Source organism: Podarcis raffonei, chromosome 18, assembly GCF_027172205.1.
Source record: "Podarcis raffonei isolate rPodRaf1 chromosome 18, rPodRaf1.pri, whole genome shotgun sequence".
NCBI classification, from domain to species: Eukaryota; Metazoa; Chordata; class Lepidosauria; order Squamata; family Lacertidae; genus Podarcis; species Podarcis raffonei.
The window spans coordinates 5,956,960-5,975,962 of NC_070619.1; the positions used below are offsets into that span (position 1 = coordinate 5,956,960).

General features: G+C 46.7%; 1 protein-coding gene across 1 annotated transcript; it reads left to right on the forward strand.

Annotated features, from left to right (window-relative positions):
* The first annotated feature begins 880 nt into the window (after window positions 1–880).
* POLE4 (DNA polymerase epsilon 4, accessory subunit) lies at window positions 881–7,995 on the forward strand. Its single transcript, XM_053372658.1, has 4 exons — window positions 881–1,152; window positions 3,427–3,511; window positions 5,872–5,913; window positions 7,737–7,995. Exons 1-4 carry the CDS (start codon window positions 916–918, stop codon window positions 7,748–7,750), a joined length of 378 nt encoding a protein of 125 aa, XP_053228633.1. The 5' UTR covers window positions 881–915; the 3' UTR covers window positions 7,751–7,995.
* Window positions 7,996–19,003: the final 11,008 nt, after the last annotated feature.

Consider the following 19,003-nt stretch of genomic DNA (forward strand, 5'->3'; position numbering starts at 1 on the left):
GGCCAGCGCTGTCCAGAGACACTTCCGGGTCACGTGGCCAGCGTGACATCGCTGCTCTGGCGAGCCAGAGCCGCACACGGAAACGCCGTTTACCTTCCCGCTAGTAAGCGGTCCCTATTTATCTACTTGCACCCGGGAGTGCTTTCGAACTGCTAGGTTGGCAGGCGCTGGGACCGAACAATAGGAGCGCACCCCGCCGCAGGGATGCGAACCGCCGACCTTTCGATCGGCAAGCCCTAGGTGCTGAGGCTTTTACCCAAAGCGCCACCCGCGTCCCATGGAGGACCCTAAGGTCCACAAATAACACCACTTTGGAGGTCCTGGGCCCTAAGGAAGTTAGATTAGCTTCAACCAGAGCCAGGGCCTTTTCAACACTGGCCCCAACTTGGTGGAACGCTCTGTCTCATGAGACCAGGGCCCTGATTTCTTTCCGCAGGGCCTGTAAGACAGAGTTGGTCAGCCAGGCCTTTGGCTTAGAATCAGTTTGATTCCCTCCCCCTTTTTCTTTTTTCCTTTCTCCTCCTGTGAAGAGGCTGCATCCTAACTTTTTAATGTTGTATATTAATCTCGTTTTTTAAATTGTATTTTAATCAACTTGTTTTATTATTGGTTGTTAGCCAACCTGAGCCCGGTCTTGACTGGGGAGGGCAAGGTATAAATAAAATTATTTATTATTATTATTATTATTCCAATGGGTTAACTCGGCAAGGAGCCGGTTCCCCGACAACTGGAATCCGGTCTAGAGGTTTGCCACGTGGTAACTTGAACACGTGATGCCAAGTTATTGGGCTCCAGAAGCACGTGGCGCGCCAGAGGGGGCGTGGCCTTCGAGCGCAAAGAGCGGGAAATGGGCGCTTCGATTGACAGGCCGGCCGCGGCGCAGGCGCACTGGCGCCACTCCACAGCCCGGCTAAGATGGCGCTGGCTGAGGGAAACGCCGTGGCGGCTTCGGCGCCGGCAGACGAAGAGTCCGAGCCGCCGCCGCCGCCACCGGCAGCACCGGGGGCGGCGGCAGCTGCTGCCGCTGCCACCTCCTCCAGCGCGGCCCGGCCGGCCCGACTGCCCCTGGCGCGTGTCAAGGCGCTGGTCAAAGCCGACCCGGACGTCAGCCTGGCCAGCCAGGAGGCCATCTTCATTTTGGCGCGCGCGGCGGTGAGCGACTGACTGAGGGAGGCGGTGGGCGGGGTCTCGTGTTCGCCTCGGCCAATCAGGAGGCCGACTGCGTTGGCGCGCGAGCGCGCGGCGGCGGTTGACTTAGGTTAAGGCGGTAGGCGGGGCGCCGCTTTTAAGCCTCCGCCAATCAGGAGGCCGGCTTTCGTGGTTGGCGCGCGCTGCGGCGGTTGACGTGAGTTGCCCTCGAGCCAAGGAGGTGGGCGGTCTTGCACGGTTACGCCCTTGCCCAATCAGAAGGCTGTTTTCGGCTACGCGGGGACGGATGGTTACGTGGGAAACCCCTAGCCAATCAGAAGCTTACCTTTGCCCTGGGTTGGGTGAAAGGCGTGACAGAGTGGAAAGGAGGGTGGGTGGTGGGCGGGGATGTGCCACTTTTGGCTGCGGCGATTGGCTGCAAGTTCTAACCACGTGGTGAAGAGGGGGTGGGGTTCTGCAAACATATTCCTGATGCTTGTTCTGTTATATACCTGGCCAGGTAATTCATTATCACATGATCCATATGAATTAATTACAATTGTGGGTGTTCTGATTATAATTATGGCTATTCTTGAATGTTTATCATAATTGTGAATATTGGTGTGTCTAATACAGTAATCATGTAATTATTTTTCTAATGCTCATAATTAATATAAGTTTTAGCTCCCCAAATTGTTTACAAATCATCTTATGTTTGTATATTTCCTTGGGATACATGTAAAAGGCAAAGCCTAACTTGGGAGACAGGCAGGATTCATATTTTAAATAAATTCATATATTAATTTAATTTAATAATTTTTATTGTGCTAGCCAGAGGCCATGGCAACATCCAAACAAACAAACAAACAAACCAGCAGTCGCTGGATGGGCTAGCGGTCAATTGCAAAGAGGACTCTGAGATCTAATTTGCACACTTTGAGAATTACTTTTTATTCTTCGTAATAAGAAATTTTGGTGGATTTGACCATGGTTTTATATTAATTAATAATATGTTAACAAATACTCTGCAGTAAATTACTGGTGATGCCATTTAATTATTGATGATGGTTCTGGTTTGAGAGAACACTGATAGTAATATTAATAAAATAGGATGTTTTAGTATGACAGCATATACTATTGGTAGTGTTGCTGAGTGAGATTTTTATTGGTTAAGATAAAGCTATCGCCCCCGCTGTGGCTTTTGGATCTTCTAATAAACCAATTTGGCTTTCCATATTAATGCACAGTATCATCATGCTATTATACAAATTTATAGCATGAACGTGCTTAGAATACCATGTACTTCTTTGGACACAGGTGGCGCTGTGGTCTAAACCACTGAGCCTCTTGGGCTTGCCGATCAGAAGGTCAGTGGTTCGAATCCTTGTGACGGGGTGAGCTCCCATTCCTCTTTCCCAGCTCCTGCCAACTTAGCAGTTCGAAAGCACGCCAGGGCGAGTAGTTAAATAGGTAACTTTTTTGTAGGAAGGTAAATGGCGTTTCCATGCACTCTGGCTTCCGTCCTGTTGTCCCGTTGCGCCAGAAGCGGTTCAGTCCTGCTGGCTACATGAGCCAGAAGGCTGTCTGCAGACAAACGCCGGCTCCCTCGGCCTGAAAGCGAGATGAGCGCCGCAACCCCAGAGTCACCTTTGACTGAACTTAACCGTCCAACTAAATAAGGATATTGTGAACTCAACTCAATAAGGATATTGTGAACTTGGAAAAGGCTCAGAAAAAGCAACCAAAATGATTGTGGTGGTGGAGACAACTCCCTGATGAGGAAGGGTTACAACATTTGGGGGCAAAACCTCAGCACCTAGGACTTGCCGATCGCATGGTCGGCGGTTCGAATCCCCGCGGCGGGGTGCGCTCCCGTCGTTCGGTCCCAGCGCCTGCCAACCTAGCAGTTCGAAAGCACCCCCGGGTGCAAGTAGATAAATAGCAGCTTTGTCACACTGGCCATGTGACCCGGAAGTGTCTCCAGACAGCGCTGGCTCCCGGCCTATAGAGTGAGATGAGCGCACAACCCTAGAGTCTGGCAAGACTGGCCCGTACGGGCAGGGGTACCTTTACCTTTACCGTTCAGAGAAAAAGCAAGGCAGCAGACATACAAGAAAGGTGTATCAAATTGTGTGGAGGAAGTGAACAGAGAGAGAAGTTTCTCTTCCTCTCTCCATAATGTCAAAAGTCCTGGGCATCCAGCAAAGCTGAATTTTTGGTGATTCAGGACAGACAAAAGTAGATACTTATTTACAGTCCATTAAAACTGTTTTCCCCGCTTTGCTTCCATCCTCACAGGAGTTGTTTGTGGAAACCATTGCAAAAGATGCCTACATCTATGCACAGCAAGGAAAACGGAAAACTCTCCAGAGGAAAGACCTGGGTAAGGAAGTAAAATAATAACAATTTTATCATTTATACCCCGCCCATCTTGTCTTCCTAATTCTTAAGAACCAAAATGATGCTGTGCGTATGTGTTGACAAGGTTGTAAACCAGAGGAATGCTTCATGGGTTATTAAAGAACTAAACAAAATGGGGTTGCCATATTTTGAAAAGTGAGCTTTTTTCTGTTTTGGCAAAGTTGTTGGGCTTTTTCTCTTTTTTTGCAACATCTCCAAAAAAAATAGTTTTTAAGCTATTTTTTAGGAAATTCACCAAAAACAATTAACACTTCCATATACCTGGGTTTTCCTGGACATTTGAACTGATTTTCAAAAATTTCACCCAGAAACTATCTTCGACGGGCGAATCCTGGATATGCCCAGGAAATTCCAGACGTATGGTAGCCCTAAAACAAAATTAAAATAGCCGTACATAAAATAAGCATTAGTGGAAAAAGAAGAACGCATTCCTACCTGTCCAAGGCAGGACAGGGCTGTATTGAGTGCTTGTCCTGCTCAGACTAGACACATTGGAAGTTAGTGTAACATGAGTAAGTTAGGTTCATTAATTTAAATTGATCTACTCTGAGTAGGGCCTGCATTGGATACAATCCTTATCCTGGCCCCCTTGAGCTGCTGTGCAGTTCACAAGAACGGTCGCTGCCGAAGCAGGAAGAGAGCATTGCAGTTTCAGTGAATGGTTGGTTCAAGTAGGTGGAGGAGAGGAATTCGCCCAGGACACACTTAATTGTTGTTTGCCGTGATGCTAAAGCCCGGATAGTTGTGGAATTATAGAATCATAGAATTGTAGGGTTGGAAAGGGACCTCAAGGATCATCTGTTCCAACCCCCTGCAATGCAGGAATATTCAGCTGTCCCATACTGGAATCGAACCTGCAACCTCTTGGCATCATCAGTGTAATGGTTATATGGGGTTGCTCGTGTGTAAGTTGCCGCCACTCTTGGCGAGGTTGCCTGGTTAAACCTTTTCCTGGCCGGACAGCCCTTCACTTCGTGGCTGTTTCAGTCGCTAGCAGAATCCGTCAGTGGGCGTTTCTTGAACTTCTTCCAGCAAAGAAGTTCTTTGACGCCAAGTCTACGCCTACTTTCCCTGCGCGGAAGCCTTCTGCGCAGGGTGGGTGTGGGTAGCGGAGGACCTGTGCTCTCCCCGCTGGTCTCCGGCGAAGAGTCCTGGAGCCCTCTCTCCGATTCCCCCATCCGCCCCCCCTTTATCCCTGGTGTTACGCTGATTTCCTTCCCCAGCCGATGAGTCCCCTCTCTCCCTGCTGGGCCCTTCTCCGGCATCGCTTGGGAGCCTTGCCTCCACTTCTGGCTCCGATGTCAGTTCCCTGACAATCAGCACCAAGCTCTAACCAACTGAGTGGAGAAAGAAAACAGCACAGGTTGTAGATTAGGAAGGGAGATGGTGGGGTACTTCTGTAGGCAAAACGGCTGCTCTGCCACTGAGCTATATTTTTTTATATTACATTTTTATTAGTTTTCAAATACAAAAACAAATTTATACATTCCATACATCTTAATTACATCTTCTCTTTTTTGACTTCCCTCAATTTGTCTGCCATTCCTTCCTATTACTACTTTTTACACATTTCTGCCCTTTTAACCCTTTCCCCTCACACAGCTTCCTTAAAGCTTACAAACGTAATTTTATTATCACTCAGTTTTTGCATATATTGGATAAACTTTTCCCAATCTTCTGTAAATCTTTGATCTCGTCGATTCCGGATCCTTCCTGTCATTCTGTCCAGTTCTGCATAATCCATCATTTTAGTTCTCCATTCTTCTATCGTAGGTAATTCCTCCTGTTTCCATTTCTGGGCCATCAATATTCCTGCTGCTGTCACTGCATATAAAAATAACTTCTTTTCTTTCTTATTTATCTCATTACCTGTAACGCCTAGTAAAAATGCTTCTGGTTTCTTAACAAATGTATATTTCAACATTTTCTTCAATTCATTTTAAATCATTTCCCAAAAGCATTTTACCTTCTTACATTCCCACCATCTGCCACTGAGCTATAGGTCTTCCTCCTAAAGGGGAGAAAGAGGTACAGGGATTAGGGTGGAAGGCAACCCCTCCCCCCACAAGAAACCTCACAGGGACTAGGAACACAAGCTGTGTTATTTGGGCAGAAAGAGTGGCCATATCAGGGATCTGGGGAAGCCTCAAGGGCATGGGGAAGATTTGAAATTAGCTGCCATAACTTCTCTTGCAGCCAACAAATAGGAGCCCTTTTACAGTTCAGAATACAAATTTCTGTGGTCTGATCCATCCTTGCAGATATCAGTCCTAATTTCCCTTTTATTATTATTTCCTTTTCAAATTGGTGCTCCCGCCACAGACAACGCCATAGAAGCAATAGACGAGTTTGCGTTTCTGGAAGGTAAGGTTTTGTTTCAAGTTTTCTTGGTGGTGTCGCTGCCTTGTCAGAATGGTGAGCTAGCCTTACCTGGTGTCCCGGTCCGGTTCACGGGCGATCGAAGTCCCGGCAGGGGACGTCAGGACCGGGGGCAAAATGGCTGGGTGGAAGCAGGAACGGGGGTCCAGGAGCCAAGCGTCTGAGGGTCAGAGAGCCGGGAGTTAAGAAGCCAAGGGTCCGGGGGTCAGGAAGCAAGGAGTCACGAAGTCAGGGGTCCGAGGAGCAAGGAGTCAAGGACCCCAAGGCAGGGAACGTGTTGCTGTGGCAAAGAGCCAAAGGGAAATGTTGACCTTATAGCCCTTCCCAGCTCTTGCCACCAGGTGCTGTGAGTTACCAATCGGCCTCACCTGTGTGGCCGCACCTTGCCTCTTCAGAACAAACTTAGGAAGACCCCGGTCCTGCAGAGTCCTACTGGTCACAGGGCCTGGCTCCTGCACGCACACCTGACACCTTGGCTCTGAATTCCAGTGGGTGAAAGCCAGGCTCTAGTTCAGACGGAGAATCACTTTGGGCACATCTACGGCATACATTTGGATTCCCCGAAAGAATCCTGGGAACTGTTAATTTGCCACTCGCAGAGCTATAATTCCCGGCGCCCTGAACTAACTACAGTTCCTGCCATTCTTTGGGGAAAGCCATGAACCTCAGAGGTGTATAGTCCATGTGAAGCCAGCAATTTCTGTATAGGTCAGAATTAAAGTCAAGGCCAATGCGAATGCCATCCAGAAATGGTTGGAGTCCATTCTCCCATCAGTCCTAGAAGCTATCATAACCAGCAGCCAGGGATTATGGGAGTTGGAGTCCAGGAAATATCACGCCCTCTCACCCTTTCCCCAGTGCCTTAATGGATGTGTGGGGGGGTTGGATCCTTCAATTGCTCCAACAGTGTGTTGTTTGGGGGCTTGTGGGCATTTGAGATGGTGTTTGAAAACCTTTTGATGGCAACTTGAGATATAAAGGAGCAATTTGGTTGGTTGGCTTTGGGTTTAAGAGCTAAGGTCTCCGAACAACAATACAGTATCTGGAGGATAGGCTAGGAATGATGGGAGTTGTAGTCCAACCCTTTGGGCCTTGAAGGTTCATAATAGTTGGAAAAAATAAATTAAACCTTTCACATTCCACGGTGTGTGTGTGTTTTGATGTTTTCTTAGTCTTCTTAAGTACCGTATTTTTCGCCCTATAGGACGCACTTTTCCCCCTCCAAAAATGAAGGGGAAATGTGTGTGCGTCCTATGGGGCGAATGCAGGCTTTCGCTGAAGCCTGGAGAGCGAGAGGGGTCGGTGCGCACCGACCCCTCTCGCTCTGCAGGCTTTGCGCAGCTCTCCGCAAGCCGTGGGAGCCCGGTGCCGGGCTCCCACGGCTTGTGGAGAGTTGCCTGTTCTGGGGGCTGGGGTTGGGGGAAGCTCGGGCTTCCCCAGCCCCGTGCCTGGGGGGGAAAAATAATTTCCCCCCCTTTATTTCCCCCCCAAAAAACCTAGGTACGCCTTATGGGATGGTGCGTCCTATAGGGCGAAAAATACAGTATATTTTATGCTTTAGCACATTGACTTGTAACAACCTGAATGCTGAGAAGCAGAACAGAAGCCAAGGCACAATTGATAAAAATGGATAAATTTAGATCCCTTTCTAAAGGGATGAACGTGAACTGGAATTAGTTCTTCTTTAAAATGAACTTTCCAAGCTATGTCCAGGCCAAATGTAAATCTGTTAAAATGGTAGCTGCCTTGATTCGAAAACCACCTATTTTCATTTCACGGTCTGCCTGCTCCTCTGTTTAATTCTGTAGGTACTCTGGACTGATGCAAGAAAGGGGAATCCCTGGAAGGAGAGATTGGAACAGAACGTGCCGTGCAAAAGGCACAGAAGGAAACGTTCCCAGGGAGATGAAGGGACTGTTTCTGCCTGCCAGACTTGGTGGATTTGAAATGGCCCTGAATTTGAAACAGGCTCTGTTGTAAATTCCTTTGTATATACCCCAACCCTTGTGGTTTCTCCCAAGTCTGTATGTCATTTTGTACTCTAAATACATACATCTTTTTTCCATACCTCTGTTGTGCAGTACAGTGTTGTGTATGTTACCTCTTGGCCACCTGGCCTCTACCTTGCAATTCCTAATACAACACACACATTGGTAAAAAGGTAAAGGGACCCCTGACCATTAGGTCCAGTCATGGCCGACTCTGGGGTTGTGGCGCTCATCTCGCTTTATTGGTCGAGGGAGCCGGCGTACAGCTTCCGGGTCATGTGGCCAGCAGGACTAAGCCGCTTCTGGCGAACCAGAGCAGCGCATGGAAACGCCATTTACCTTCCCGCCGGAGCGGTACCTATTTATCTACTTGCACTTTGAGGTGCTTTTGAAATGCTAGGTTAGCAGGAGCAGGGACTGAGCAACGGGAGCTCACCCCGTTGCGGGGATTTGAACCGCTGATCTTCTGATTGGCAAGTCCTAAGCTCTGTGGTTTAACCCACAGCGCCACCCGCGTCCCTCACACATTGGTACATTCTCATTAAAACATTGACATCAGAAGTGGCCGTGATTAAAACATGCAGTTTCAATGGCCCCGTTAAAAACAGTGCCGCAATTAAAACAGGTGACTTGGGGTCAAAGAAATCGAGGGAATGTGTGTGTGTAAAAAAATTAAGGCTGGCAGGATGTCAATGTAGATGGGAGCCTCTCATATTTCAGCAGGGCGTGCATTTCACAGCAATGATGCTACTGGTGAAAAAGCCTGCCTGTGTGCCGCTGATAATCATTGAGCCATTGTAGGATGTCAGGGAACTGCCATCGGAGAAACAGGAGGTGAAAGGGCTCACAGAGGCTGAGAGAGACTTATCAGCTGAGGAGGGAACCAGCAGGGGGAGAGGAGGAGCTCCAAGGGAAAGTGAGTCGGAGGGAGGGCTCAGAGACACTTCCAGCGAAAATAGTGGGGAGGTTTCAGGACCTCCCATAGGGACACCCACTCCTCGCCGGAAACTGTCGCGCCGAGAGTCCAGAAGACGCGTTTCCGTTAAGGAACTTTTATGCTGGAAGAAGTTCCGTAAACGCCCACTGTCTGATTCTACAAGCGACTGACGGAGCCATGCTTAACGAGCTCCGTCACAGGCAGAGGTTTGTGGACTTAGCCAAACTCTGAGGGACTAGGACTTTACGCACAAGCAGCTCATCATCCCATCACATAAGATGAACCAGGTTGCATTGGGAATGTTGATTCTCAAGAGCCATGCCCTCCTTGTTGTTGTTTAAATCTCTGCTCTCGTTAAGCATTTGTGGAGGCTGGTAATGATCTTTTTCTCTCTCTGGACTCCTGGCCTCATTGCTTGGTTCCCTCTCCCTATCGCTGGGTAACAGCAAACATACTTCCTTTTTTCAGATTTCTTTCATTTCAAGATTCAGTTACATTTTATCACTCAACAGCTATAACCCTTATTCTACAATTCTTTTTTTTTTAAATAATATTTTATTAAGTTTAACAATAAAAAGTAGAACAATAAAAACACAAAGAAAATATAAAACACAACAATACAAACTTTCACGATACATAAAATACAAACATTTAACAAGAAAACAAAGACAACACTCAAAAAGTAGAATAAGAAAAACACAAATCACTCTTTTCCAATTATTCATCTTCAATTAACTTATTTTCCTGACTTCCTCACGCCTCCCTTTTTTATATCCCTTTTTAACAATTAGTTCAGCAAATTCGTATCCTACTACTTTATCCTTATTTATTTTACCTCCCAAATTTCAAATTTTTATCTCTTATTACTAGAACCCCTTCATTTTAATTCAATGTCATCAGCATTCATACATTTTACAATACTTCTGTAAATAAGTTTTAAATTTCCTCCAATCTTCTTCCACCAACTCTTCTCCCTGGTCTCGGATTCTGCCAGTCATCTCAGCCATACAATTCTAATGACTTCCTTCTCACCTGCCCTTTATAATCACGATTACATACAGTTATGTCTTAAAATACCCAGTTTCATCCTCTTTAACAGGTTTCTCAATGTATTCTGCTATTTTTTTTCTTAAAACTCCAAACCCCGCTGTGGACTTCGCCTACGGAGAATTATTTTTTTAATAGACTGGAAAACGTTTCCCATCCTCATTGAAAGAGTCTAGATTTGTGTTTCTTACCAGTTTGGCAGTCTCTGCATATTCCATGATTTTCATCAGCCATTCTTCTTTTGAGGGTAGTCTTGATTCGTTCCACTTCTGCACATAAAGATTTTTGCCGCTGTGGTTACATACATAAATACAGTTGAAACTTCCTTTGGAATTTTGCTGTCCAGTATCTCCAGCAGGAAGGTCTTGGGAAAAGTCATGTTTATCTTTTTTTTATTTTTTTACTTCATTATATATCATGCCCCCAAAGGGAAATACGTTTTCTGAGTGTTTTTACCTTTACTTTGCCTTCACAAAAACTTTGGGCTCTTTAGCACTTGCAAAGATAGTGGAGGTTATGGTGATAATGTTTATATTATGCATTAAAATACAGTGGTACCTCGGGTTAAGTACTTAATTCGTTCCGGAGGTCCGTACTTAACCTGAAACTGTTCTTAACCTGAAGCACCACTTTAGCTCATGGGGCCTCCTGCTGCTGCCGCGCTGCTGGAGCATGATTTCTGTTCTCATCCTGAAGCAAAGTTCTTAACCTGAAGCACTATTTCTGGGTTAGCAAAGTCTGTAACCTGAAGCGTATGTAACCTGAAGCGTATGTAACCCGAGGTACCACTGTATATGAGCCGCTTTCAAAGCGACTTGCGATATATAAACACATACATTGAATTACGCATTTTAAAAAAAGATCCAAAAGACAATCCTATATTTAAAAAGGCAGGATCAAAACATCTCTCCTACCCACCCAAGGAGGCCACAGATCATTAGAAGCCAAAGGCCTGACAGAAAGAATAAGTTTTGGCCTGGTACCTAAAGCTAAAACGAGCCAGCATTTCACAAGTGGGGAGCCACCAGCGAAAAGGCCCCGTTCTTGTGTTGCCACGCATTGGACCGCACAAGGAAGGGGCAAATGAAGAAGGGCCTGCAATGACCACTGCAGGGTCCGGGTCGATTCATGTGGAAAGAGGCGGAGGGGCCACTAGGGGCGCATCGGAAGATGGCTGACAATAACATCTCTCCGACCCGCACAAGGTAATTAGGAGGCTGTGATGGGAGTAAATAACCTCCCTACCCCCCCCAAGTTTGGGGGGGCTGCCCTTGCCTGCTGTGCCCTATACCACTCCCGAATTTGTGGGGTGGGGGCACTAGGCAGAATGCCCTTGTGCGGATTTCGGCGCTCCTGGACGCTGTCTCTGATCCGCGCCTCTAGCTGCAATAACTTCGAAAGAAAGGAGGAAGCGAATGCACATATTTCAAGGAAGGAGGGGGAGTAAAGACTGCTAACTGAAGAGATCTCTGAAAAACAAGACGGGTTGGAGGAACAAGAATAAATCATGAGAATTTTCACCAAGGCTCGGTATTGCAAAGGGACTGGATGCGGGAGGGGGAAAAAACTTTGGAAACTATTTTGATATGAGGATTGGACAAACGGAAAAATTCACACAGGATTATAATTGGTGTTTATCTGCTTAAGGAGATTATCAGAAGAGATCATAAAGAAAAAAATAAAAAAATATACGAACAAGATGAGATGTGGAAACAGCAAGATAAGACTGGATAGAATTATGAACATTATTTGGACTGATTTGGACATTAACGCAGTAGCAAGAAGATGATCGGAATTTGAAATATGGGTCCCCTCAACAAAAATTTAAAATTTGGCTTTGTAATTCAGAATTTATGTGATGTGATTTGATTTGATTGGTCGGTTAATAAAAATTATTTTTTTTAAAAAAAGAAAGAGGCTGTGCTTGAGGCATTGGGATCCTGAACCTCATAAAGGTGCTATAGCTCCAAACCAGGAGATAGTGGAGACAGTGTCTGAACTCGCAAGTTGCTATCTGGGGCTTCAGGCTCTCCTAGCCTATCTGGTGATGCTAGTAGCAGAACCTGGGAGTCTTCTGCATGGAAAGCATGTTCTCTACCACTGATCTATGCTCCTTAAAATACTTGTGCAGTAGTACCTTGGTTCTCAAACTTAATCTGTTCCGGAAGTCTGTTCCAAAACCAAAGCGTTCCAAAACCAAGGTGCGCTTTCCCATAGATAGTAATGCAAAACGGATTAATCCGTTCCAGACTTTTAAAAACAACCCCTAAAACAGCAATTTAACATGAATTTTACTATCCAACGAGACCATTGGTCCATAAAATGAAAGCAATAAACAATGTACTGCAGTCACACAGTCAATCAGTAGCTCAGCTGAATTCCACACAGTCTCAAAAACAAAACAAAAAAGAACTGCAAAAACAAAAACGCAAAAGAAATAGCAAAAACAGAAAACGGAACTCAAAACGGAAGTGTGGCACTCAAATCAGAAGCGTAACACTCAAAACAGAGCACATTTGGCTTCCAAAAAAAGTTCGTAAACCAGAACGCTTAACTTCCGGGTTTACAGTGTTTGGGTTCCAAGTTGTTTGAGTACCAAGGCGTTTGAGAACCAAGGTACCACTGTAAAAGGAAAGTAAGATACTAGTCCTCAAGCGTCTGAATGAAGAGCTGGTTTAAAGAATGAGTTGCCTTGCCTGGAACCAGATCACTGGTCCATCTAGTGTGGGATTGTCTAAACAGACCAGAGGCAGACTCTCTGCAGTTTCAGACTTGGGCAGGTCCTATTCCCATCCAACTGCCTCCCCCATTTTTACTTGGAGCCATTTGGGGGTGGAACCTCAGACTTTCTGCATACTGTGTATATCATGGGTGGGCAAAATAAGGCCCGGGGCCCGGATCCGGCCCAATCGCCTTCTAAATCCGGCCCACGGACTGTCCAGGAATCAGCGTATTTTGACATGAGTAGAATGTGTCCTTTTATTTAAAATGCATCTCTGGGTTATTTGTGGGGCATAGGAATTCGTTCATCCCCTCCCCAATATAGTCTGGCCCCTCATGCTGGTAGCTTCGAGAACACTGTCCCACCATCTCGTCCTCTGTCGTCCCCTTCTCCTTGCGCCCTCCATCTTTCCCAACATCAGGGTCTTTTCCAGGGAGTCTTCTCTTCTCCTGAGGTGGCCAAAGTCTTGGAGCCTCAGCTTCAGGATCTGTCCTTCCAGTGAGCGCTCAGGGCTGATTTCCTTCAGAATGGAGAGGTTTGATTTTCTTACAGTCCATGGGACTCTCAAGAGTCTCCTCCAGCACCATAATTCAAAAGCATTGAGACTCCTTAAGGTAGTGATAAAGCGGGATATCAAATACAAACTCTTCTTCTTCTTCTTCTTCTTCTTCTTCTTCTTCTTCTTCTTCTTCTTCTTCTTCTCCTCCTCCTCCTCCTCCTCCTCCTCCTCCTCCTCCTTCTTCTTCTTCTTCTTCTTCTTCCCTCCTCCTCACAAACCTACAAATCCCAGAACCCCAAACAAACTACAATTCCCAGGATCGTTTTTATAAATAATAAATTATTATTGTTGTTGTTGTTGAAGGAGTTGGATATTTTCAGCCTGGAAAAGAGGAGACTTCCTTGAAGCCTCCCAACCTTTTTTTATTTATGGGGAAATGCAGGGGCATATATGCTGAGGCGACACCCTGGGCCCAGCCATTCATAGAATCATAGAATCATAGAGTTAGAAGAGACCACAAGGGCCATCGAGTCCAACCCCCTGCCAAGCAGGAAACACCATCAGAGCACTCCTGACATATGGTTGACAGGCCTCTGCTTAAAGACCTCCAAAGAAGGAGACTCCACCACACTCCTTGGCAGCAAATTCCACTGTCAAACAGCTCTTACTGTCAGGAAGTTCTTCCTAATGTTTAGGTGGAATCTTCTTTCTTGTAGTTTGGATCCATTGCTCCGTGTCCGCTTCTCTGGAGCAGCAGAAAACAACCTTTCTCCCTCCTCTATATGACATCCTTTTACAGTGGTGCCTCGCAAGACGAAATTAATCCGTTCCGCGCGAGTCTCTTCGTCTTGCGGTTTTTTTGTCTTGCAAAGCACGGCTATTAGCGGTTTAGCGGCTATTAACGGCTTAGCGGCTTTAAGAAAAAGGAAACAAACTCACAAGAACTCGCAAGACGTTTCGTCTTGCGAAGCAAGCCTATAGGGAAATTCGTCTTGCGGAACGACTCAAAAAACGGAAAACCCTTTCGTCTAGCGAGTTTTTCGTCTTGCGAGGCATTCGTCTTGCGGGGCACCACTGTATATATTTGAACATGGCTATCATATCACCCCTTAACCTCCTCTTCTCCAGGCTAAACATGCCCAGCTCCCTTAGCCGTTCCTCATAAGGCATCGTTTCCAGGCCTTTGACCATTTTGGTTGCCCTCCTCTGGACACGTTCCAGTTTGTCAGTGTCCTCCTTGAACTGTGGTGCCCAGAACTGGACACAGTACTCCAGGTGAGGTCTGACCAGAGCAGAATACAGTGGCAGAATACATTCACACCCAAAGCGCAGCTGGCGAGTTGTTTTGATCGTCGAAAACAGCGAAGCAGAGTTCGTAGTGGGAAGTGGGCATCAAGAAGGAAGTGAGAAAAGAAGTGGGCAACTCGCCTTGTTTCAAGATGAGCCACGACTTTATATTTGATGAGAGTAAAATGGAGGAAGGGGGCCGTTTTTCGATTCCTTTGAAAAGAACCTGGATGCCCCCAACCCCCTTCTTGCGATCGCTGGTGGTCAGAATGAGGACGTTTCTCTTCGGCAGAGAATGAGGTCCTTTTGCCACTTGAGTTTTGGTCTTACGATACGATAATCTTTATTGTCATTGTCCCATACAGAACAACAAAATTGAAAAATCTACATCAGACATTCAAAAGCCAACTAGCCTGCTATCCCAGCCTGGTTAGCCACCTAAAAACTCTGATACCCCATAATTGAATACAATATACTCACATAGAGACTACCTTACACTGCACTGAAAACACAAATCGCATTTGGATAGAAGCTGTTTCTCAGGCGGCTAGTCCTAGTCTTTATAACCCTGTACCTTCTTCCAGTATAGTTCTTCCGTATAGTTAAAGCCATGGTTTTCCCAGGAGTGATGTATGGAAGTGAGAGCTGGACCATAAAGAAGGCTGATTGCCGAAGAATGGATGCTTTTGAATTATGGTGCTGGAGGAGACTCTTGAGAGTCCCATGGACTGCAAGAAGATCAAACACATCCATTCTTAAGGAAATCAGCCCTGAGTGGTCACTGGAAGGACAGGTCATGAAGTTGAGGCTCCAATACTTTGGCCATCTCATGAGAAGACTCCCTGGAAAAGACCCTGATGATGGGAAAGATTGAGGGCGCAAGGAGAAGGGGACGACAGAGGACAAGATGGTGGGACAGTGTTCTCGAAGCCACAAACATGAGTCTGACCAAATTGCGGGAGGCAGTGGAAGATAGGAGTGCCTGGCGTGCGCTGGTCCATGGGGTCACGAAGAGTCGGACACGACTAAACGACTAAACAACAACAACAACCTTCTTCCAGAAGGCAGAAGCTGAAAGAGATCGTTTCCGGGGTGCGCACTATCCTGCGCTATCTCTGCAGCATTCTTATGGCACCTGGAAGCATAGTTTTGATCTAAGGTGGGAAGAGTGCACCCAGTTATTCTCTCCGCAGTCTTGACAACCCTGGACAGCATTGTTTTTTCCCTGGCCGTGCAGCTCCCAAAACACACACACAGACCATAAGTTAATACACTCTCCATAGTGCAATGGTAAAATGCCATCCACAGGTCCTTTGAGAGGTTATTTTTCCGGAGGATTCTCAGAAAATATAACCTCTGCTGTGCTCTCTTCATCAGGTCTTTGCTGTTTTCTCCCTAGGTTAGGTCATCTCTCAACTCCATTCCCAGAAATGGAAACATTGCTTTTCTGCACAGATTCCGGAGATGTGGGAGGGTCTTCTGAGACATAAAAGTGCAAGCTCGGCGGTATGGCTGGGGTAGTGGTGCATTTGAACCAGGGTGTCCCTGGTTCTGGTTTGGCATTCTAAACCAAGGTTAGCCAACCTGGTGTCTTGTAGATGTTATGGTCTCCAGTTCCCATAATCGCTGACCACTGTTCACATTGGTTGTGTTATGTACTGAAGTTCTCACCCTGGGCCAGCAGGGGGATACTGTAGATAGTTATGCAAATGAAGGATCGAAAGTGATGTTCAGTGATTGGATAGTTTGTATGCAAATGAAGGATCGAAAGTGACGTTCGGTGATTGGATAGTTTTAGAAAACTGTTACAGTAACAAGGTACTGGAGCACTATATAAGCAGGCTGACTGAGCCCTTCAGTTCAGTTCAGTTCCGGCCTCAGAATAAAGAAGAGCTGTTTGAAGAATCGCTGTGTCGTCTGATATGTTCGCCCACAACTTAACAGGTTGCTCGGGACTGGAGCCCAAAACTGCTAGAGGGCACAATCCTGGTTACCTCTCACCACCCTGGCAATGACCATGTCTGGCACCGAGGTTGCTTTTTTTCATTTACAGTGGTACCTCAGGTTACAGACGCTTCAGGTTACAGATGCTTCAGGTTACAGACTCCACTAACCCAGAAATAGTACCTCGGGTTAAGAACTTTGCTTCAGGATGAGGACAGAAATTGTGCGGCGGCAGTGGGAGGCCCCATTAGCTAAAGTGGTACCTCAGGTTAAGAACAGTTTCAGGTTAAGAACGGCCCTCCAGAACGAATTAAGTTCTTAACCCGAGGTACTACTGTATTAGGAAGGAGTGTAAGCAGAGGGGGCTGAATGTTGGAATATTCAGGGCAGGTGAACAAAACTCCTTCTTCACAAAGTGCGTAGTCAAACTATGGAACTCACAGCCACAGGAAGAAGAAGAAGAAGAAGAGTTTGGATTTGATATCCCGCCTTTCACTCCTTTTAAGGAGTCTCAAAGCGGCTAACATTCTCCTTTCCCTTCCTCCCCCACAACAAACACTCTGTGAGGTGAGTGGGGCTGAGAGACTTCAAAGAAGTGTGACTGGCCCAAGGTCACCCAGCAGCTGCATGTGGAGGAGCGGAGACGCGAACCCGGTTCCCCAGATTACGAGACTACCGCTCTTAACCACTACACCACACTGGCTCTCAGTAGGCAGTAGGATTTAGGCAAATTCATAGAGAAGAGGAATTTCAGTGACTACCAGCCATGCTGACTATATTCTATTGCAGATATCAGTATTGCATAGTTTGAAACAACGGGATGCATGAAAACTGGCTCCTTTTTTGGAAATAAAACATCAAGGCCCAAAAATTGGTTCAAAACCTGACTTGCAGAACTTTCCTCAAAAGCATCAAATGGAACATACAAACAGTTCCATAGCACATATGCCAGTCCAAGACTCAGCATCTTACAAAATATGAAGTACAGTTGTACCTTGGCTCCTGAATGCCTTGGGAGTTGAACGTTTCGGCTCCCAAACGATTGAAAACTGGAAGTGAGTGTTCCGGTTTTCAAACTTTTTTTGCAAGCCGAACGTCTGGCGCGGTTCCGCTATTGTTCCTGACTCACCTGCACAATTGGGAACCAGTCGGAAACCGCGCCTTGGTTTTCAAACATTTCGGAAGTCGAGTGGACTCCCGGAACGGAATCCATTCAACTTCTGAAGTACTACTGTAATTCCTACAAACCTGCGCTCTCTCTCTCTCTCTCTCTCTCTCTCTCTCTCCAGCATCCATTTTGCCTGGATCTGTTTTCCTGGAGAGCTTCATTCAAATCCCCACTCTGGCAGTGTTTGGAAACAAAGACTCCAGCTACCAACCTTCCCAGATGGCGAATTTGCAATCTGCAATACCTCTCATGTGATCTAAAGTAAAACACTCATGGGAGGAAGATGTGTCAGAAGCTGACTAGGGAACAAGGCTTAGTGAGCGGGGAGAGTCGGTGGCCGAGAGAAGTCCAGAATCAGAGGCAGAAGCTGAGGCAAGAGGGGAGGGGGGCCAAGAGGCAGAGATGGGTCAGGCTGGTGAAGAAGCCAGGGGGTCTCACCCTCCTGCTGTGAGAAGCTCCCCTTCCCTCTGGTCTCCCAGAACCAGGAGAGGCATGAAAAGGGCAGAGAAGTTAGCTTCAAGCAAGCACTGTCTCAGATTGCTTGGGGGAAATTCTGGAGAAACTTAGGCAGGGACCTTCCGTCTCAGCAACCGCTTCATGGAGGCAATAATTTGCTGAAGATGAGTTGCTGTGCTCAATAGGTCTGACACCCCTATTCAGATCCTGTTGTTGCTTATAAGAAGCTAACTCTCGCTCGGTGTACTGCTTGCTCACTCCTGTCACCTGGTAAGGGTTGGGAGAGAAGCAATGCTGAACTGTTGTTGTTGTTGTTGTTGTTGTTGAGTCGTTTAGTCGTGTCCGCCTCTTCGTGACCCCCTGGACCAGAGCACGCCAGGCCCTCCTGTCTTCCACTGCCTCCCGCAGTTTGGTCAAACTCATGCTGGTAGCTTCGAGAACACTATCCAACCATATCGTCCTCTATCGTCCCCTTCTCCTTGCGCCCTCCATCTTTCCCAACCTCAGGGTCTTTTCCAGGGAGGCTTCTCTTCTCATGAGGTGGCCAAAGTCTTGGAGCCTCAGCTTCAGGATCTGTCCTTCCAGTGAGCACTCAGGGCTGATTTCCTTCAGAATGGAGAGGTTTGATCTTCTTGCAGTCCACGGGACTCTCAAGAGACTCCTCCAGCACAATGCTGAACTAGATGGACCAAATGCACCCCATCGTCTCTTGAGACAGACAGGTGCCAACGACAAGAAGAGGAAGGCAGTTCTCTAGCTGATCTGCTGGGACTGGGAAGGGAAGCAGGTATACTGGGCCATGAAAACCCCTGTGACTGTCAGAGAGATTTCACCAGCTGCATTGCCCACACGGCAAAGATGTTTTCTTTAAACTGCTAGGGCAACGCAAAACTTCCCCCTTTCGTTTTTCTTAGAAACGAAAATGTGCAAGCTGTAGAGTTTTAAGTTTGCTGAGCCCAGCGACCCAACCTTTCCGCTGGCGACTTTTCTTCTTGTGACAAAGTCTCGCCGTTTCATCCCCGAGATG

Bases quoted from the DNA above. Each gene is read 5' to 3' on its own strand.
- POLE4 (XM_053372658.1), top strand. From the start codon at position 916: ATGGCGCTGGCTGAGGGAAACGCCGTGGCGGCTTCGGCGCCGGCAGAC. The intron at 1,153-3,426 runs GTGAGCGACTGA...CCATCCTCACAG, and splicing joins TCATTTTGGCGCGCGCGGCG to GAGTTGTTTGTGGAAACCAT. The intron at 3,512-5,871 runs GTAAGGAAGTAA...CTCCCGCCACAG, and splicing joins TCTCCAGAGGAAAGACCTGG to ACAACGCCATAGAAGCAATA.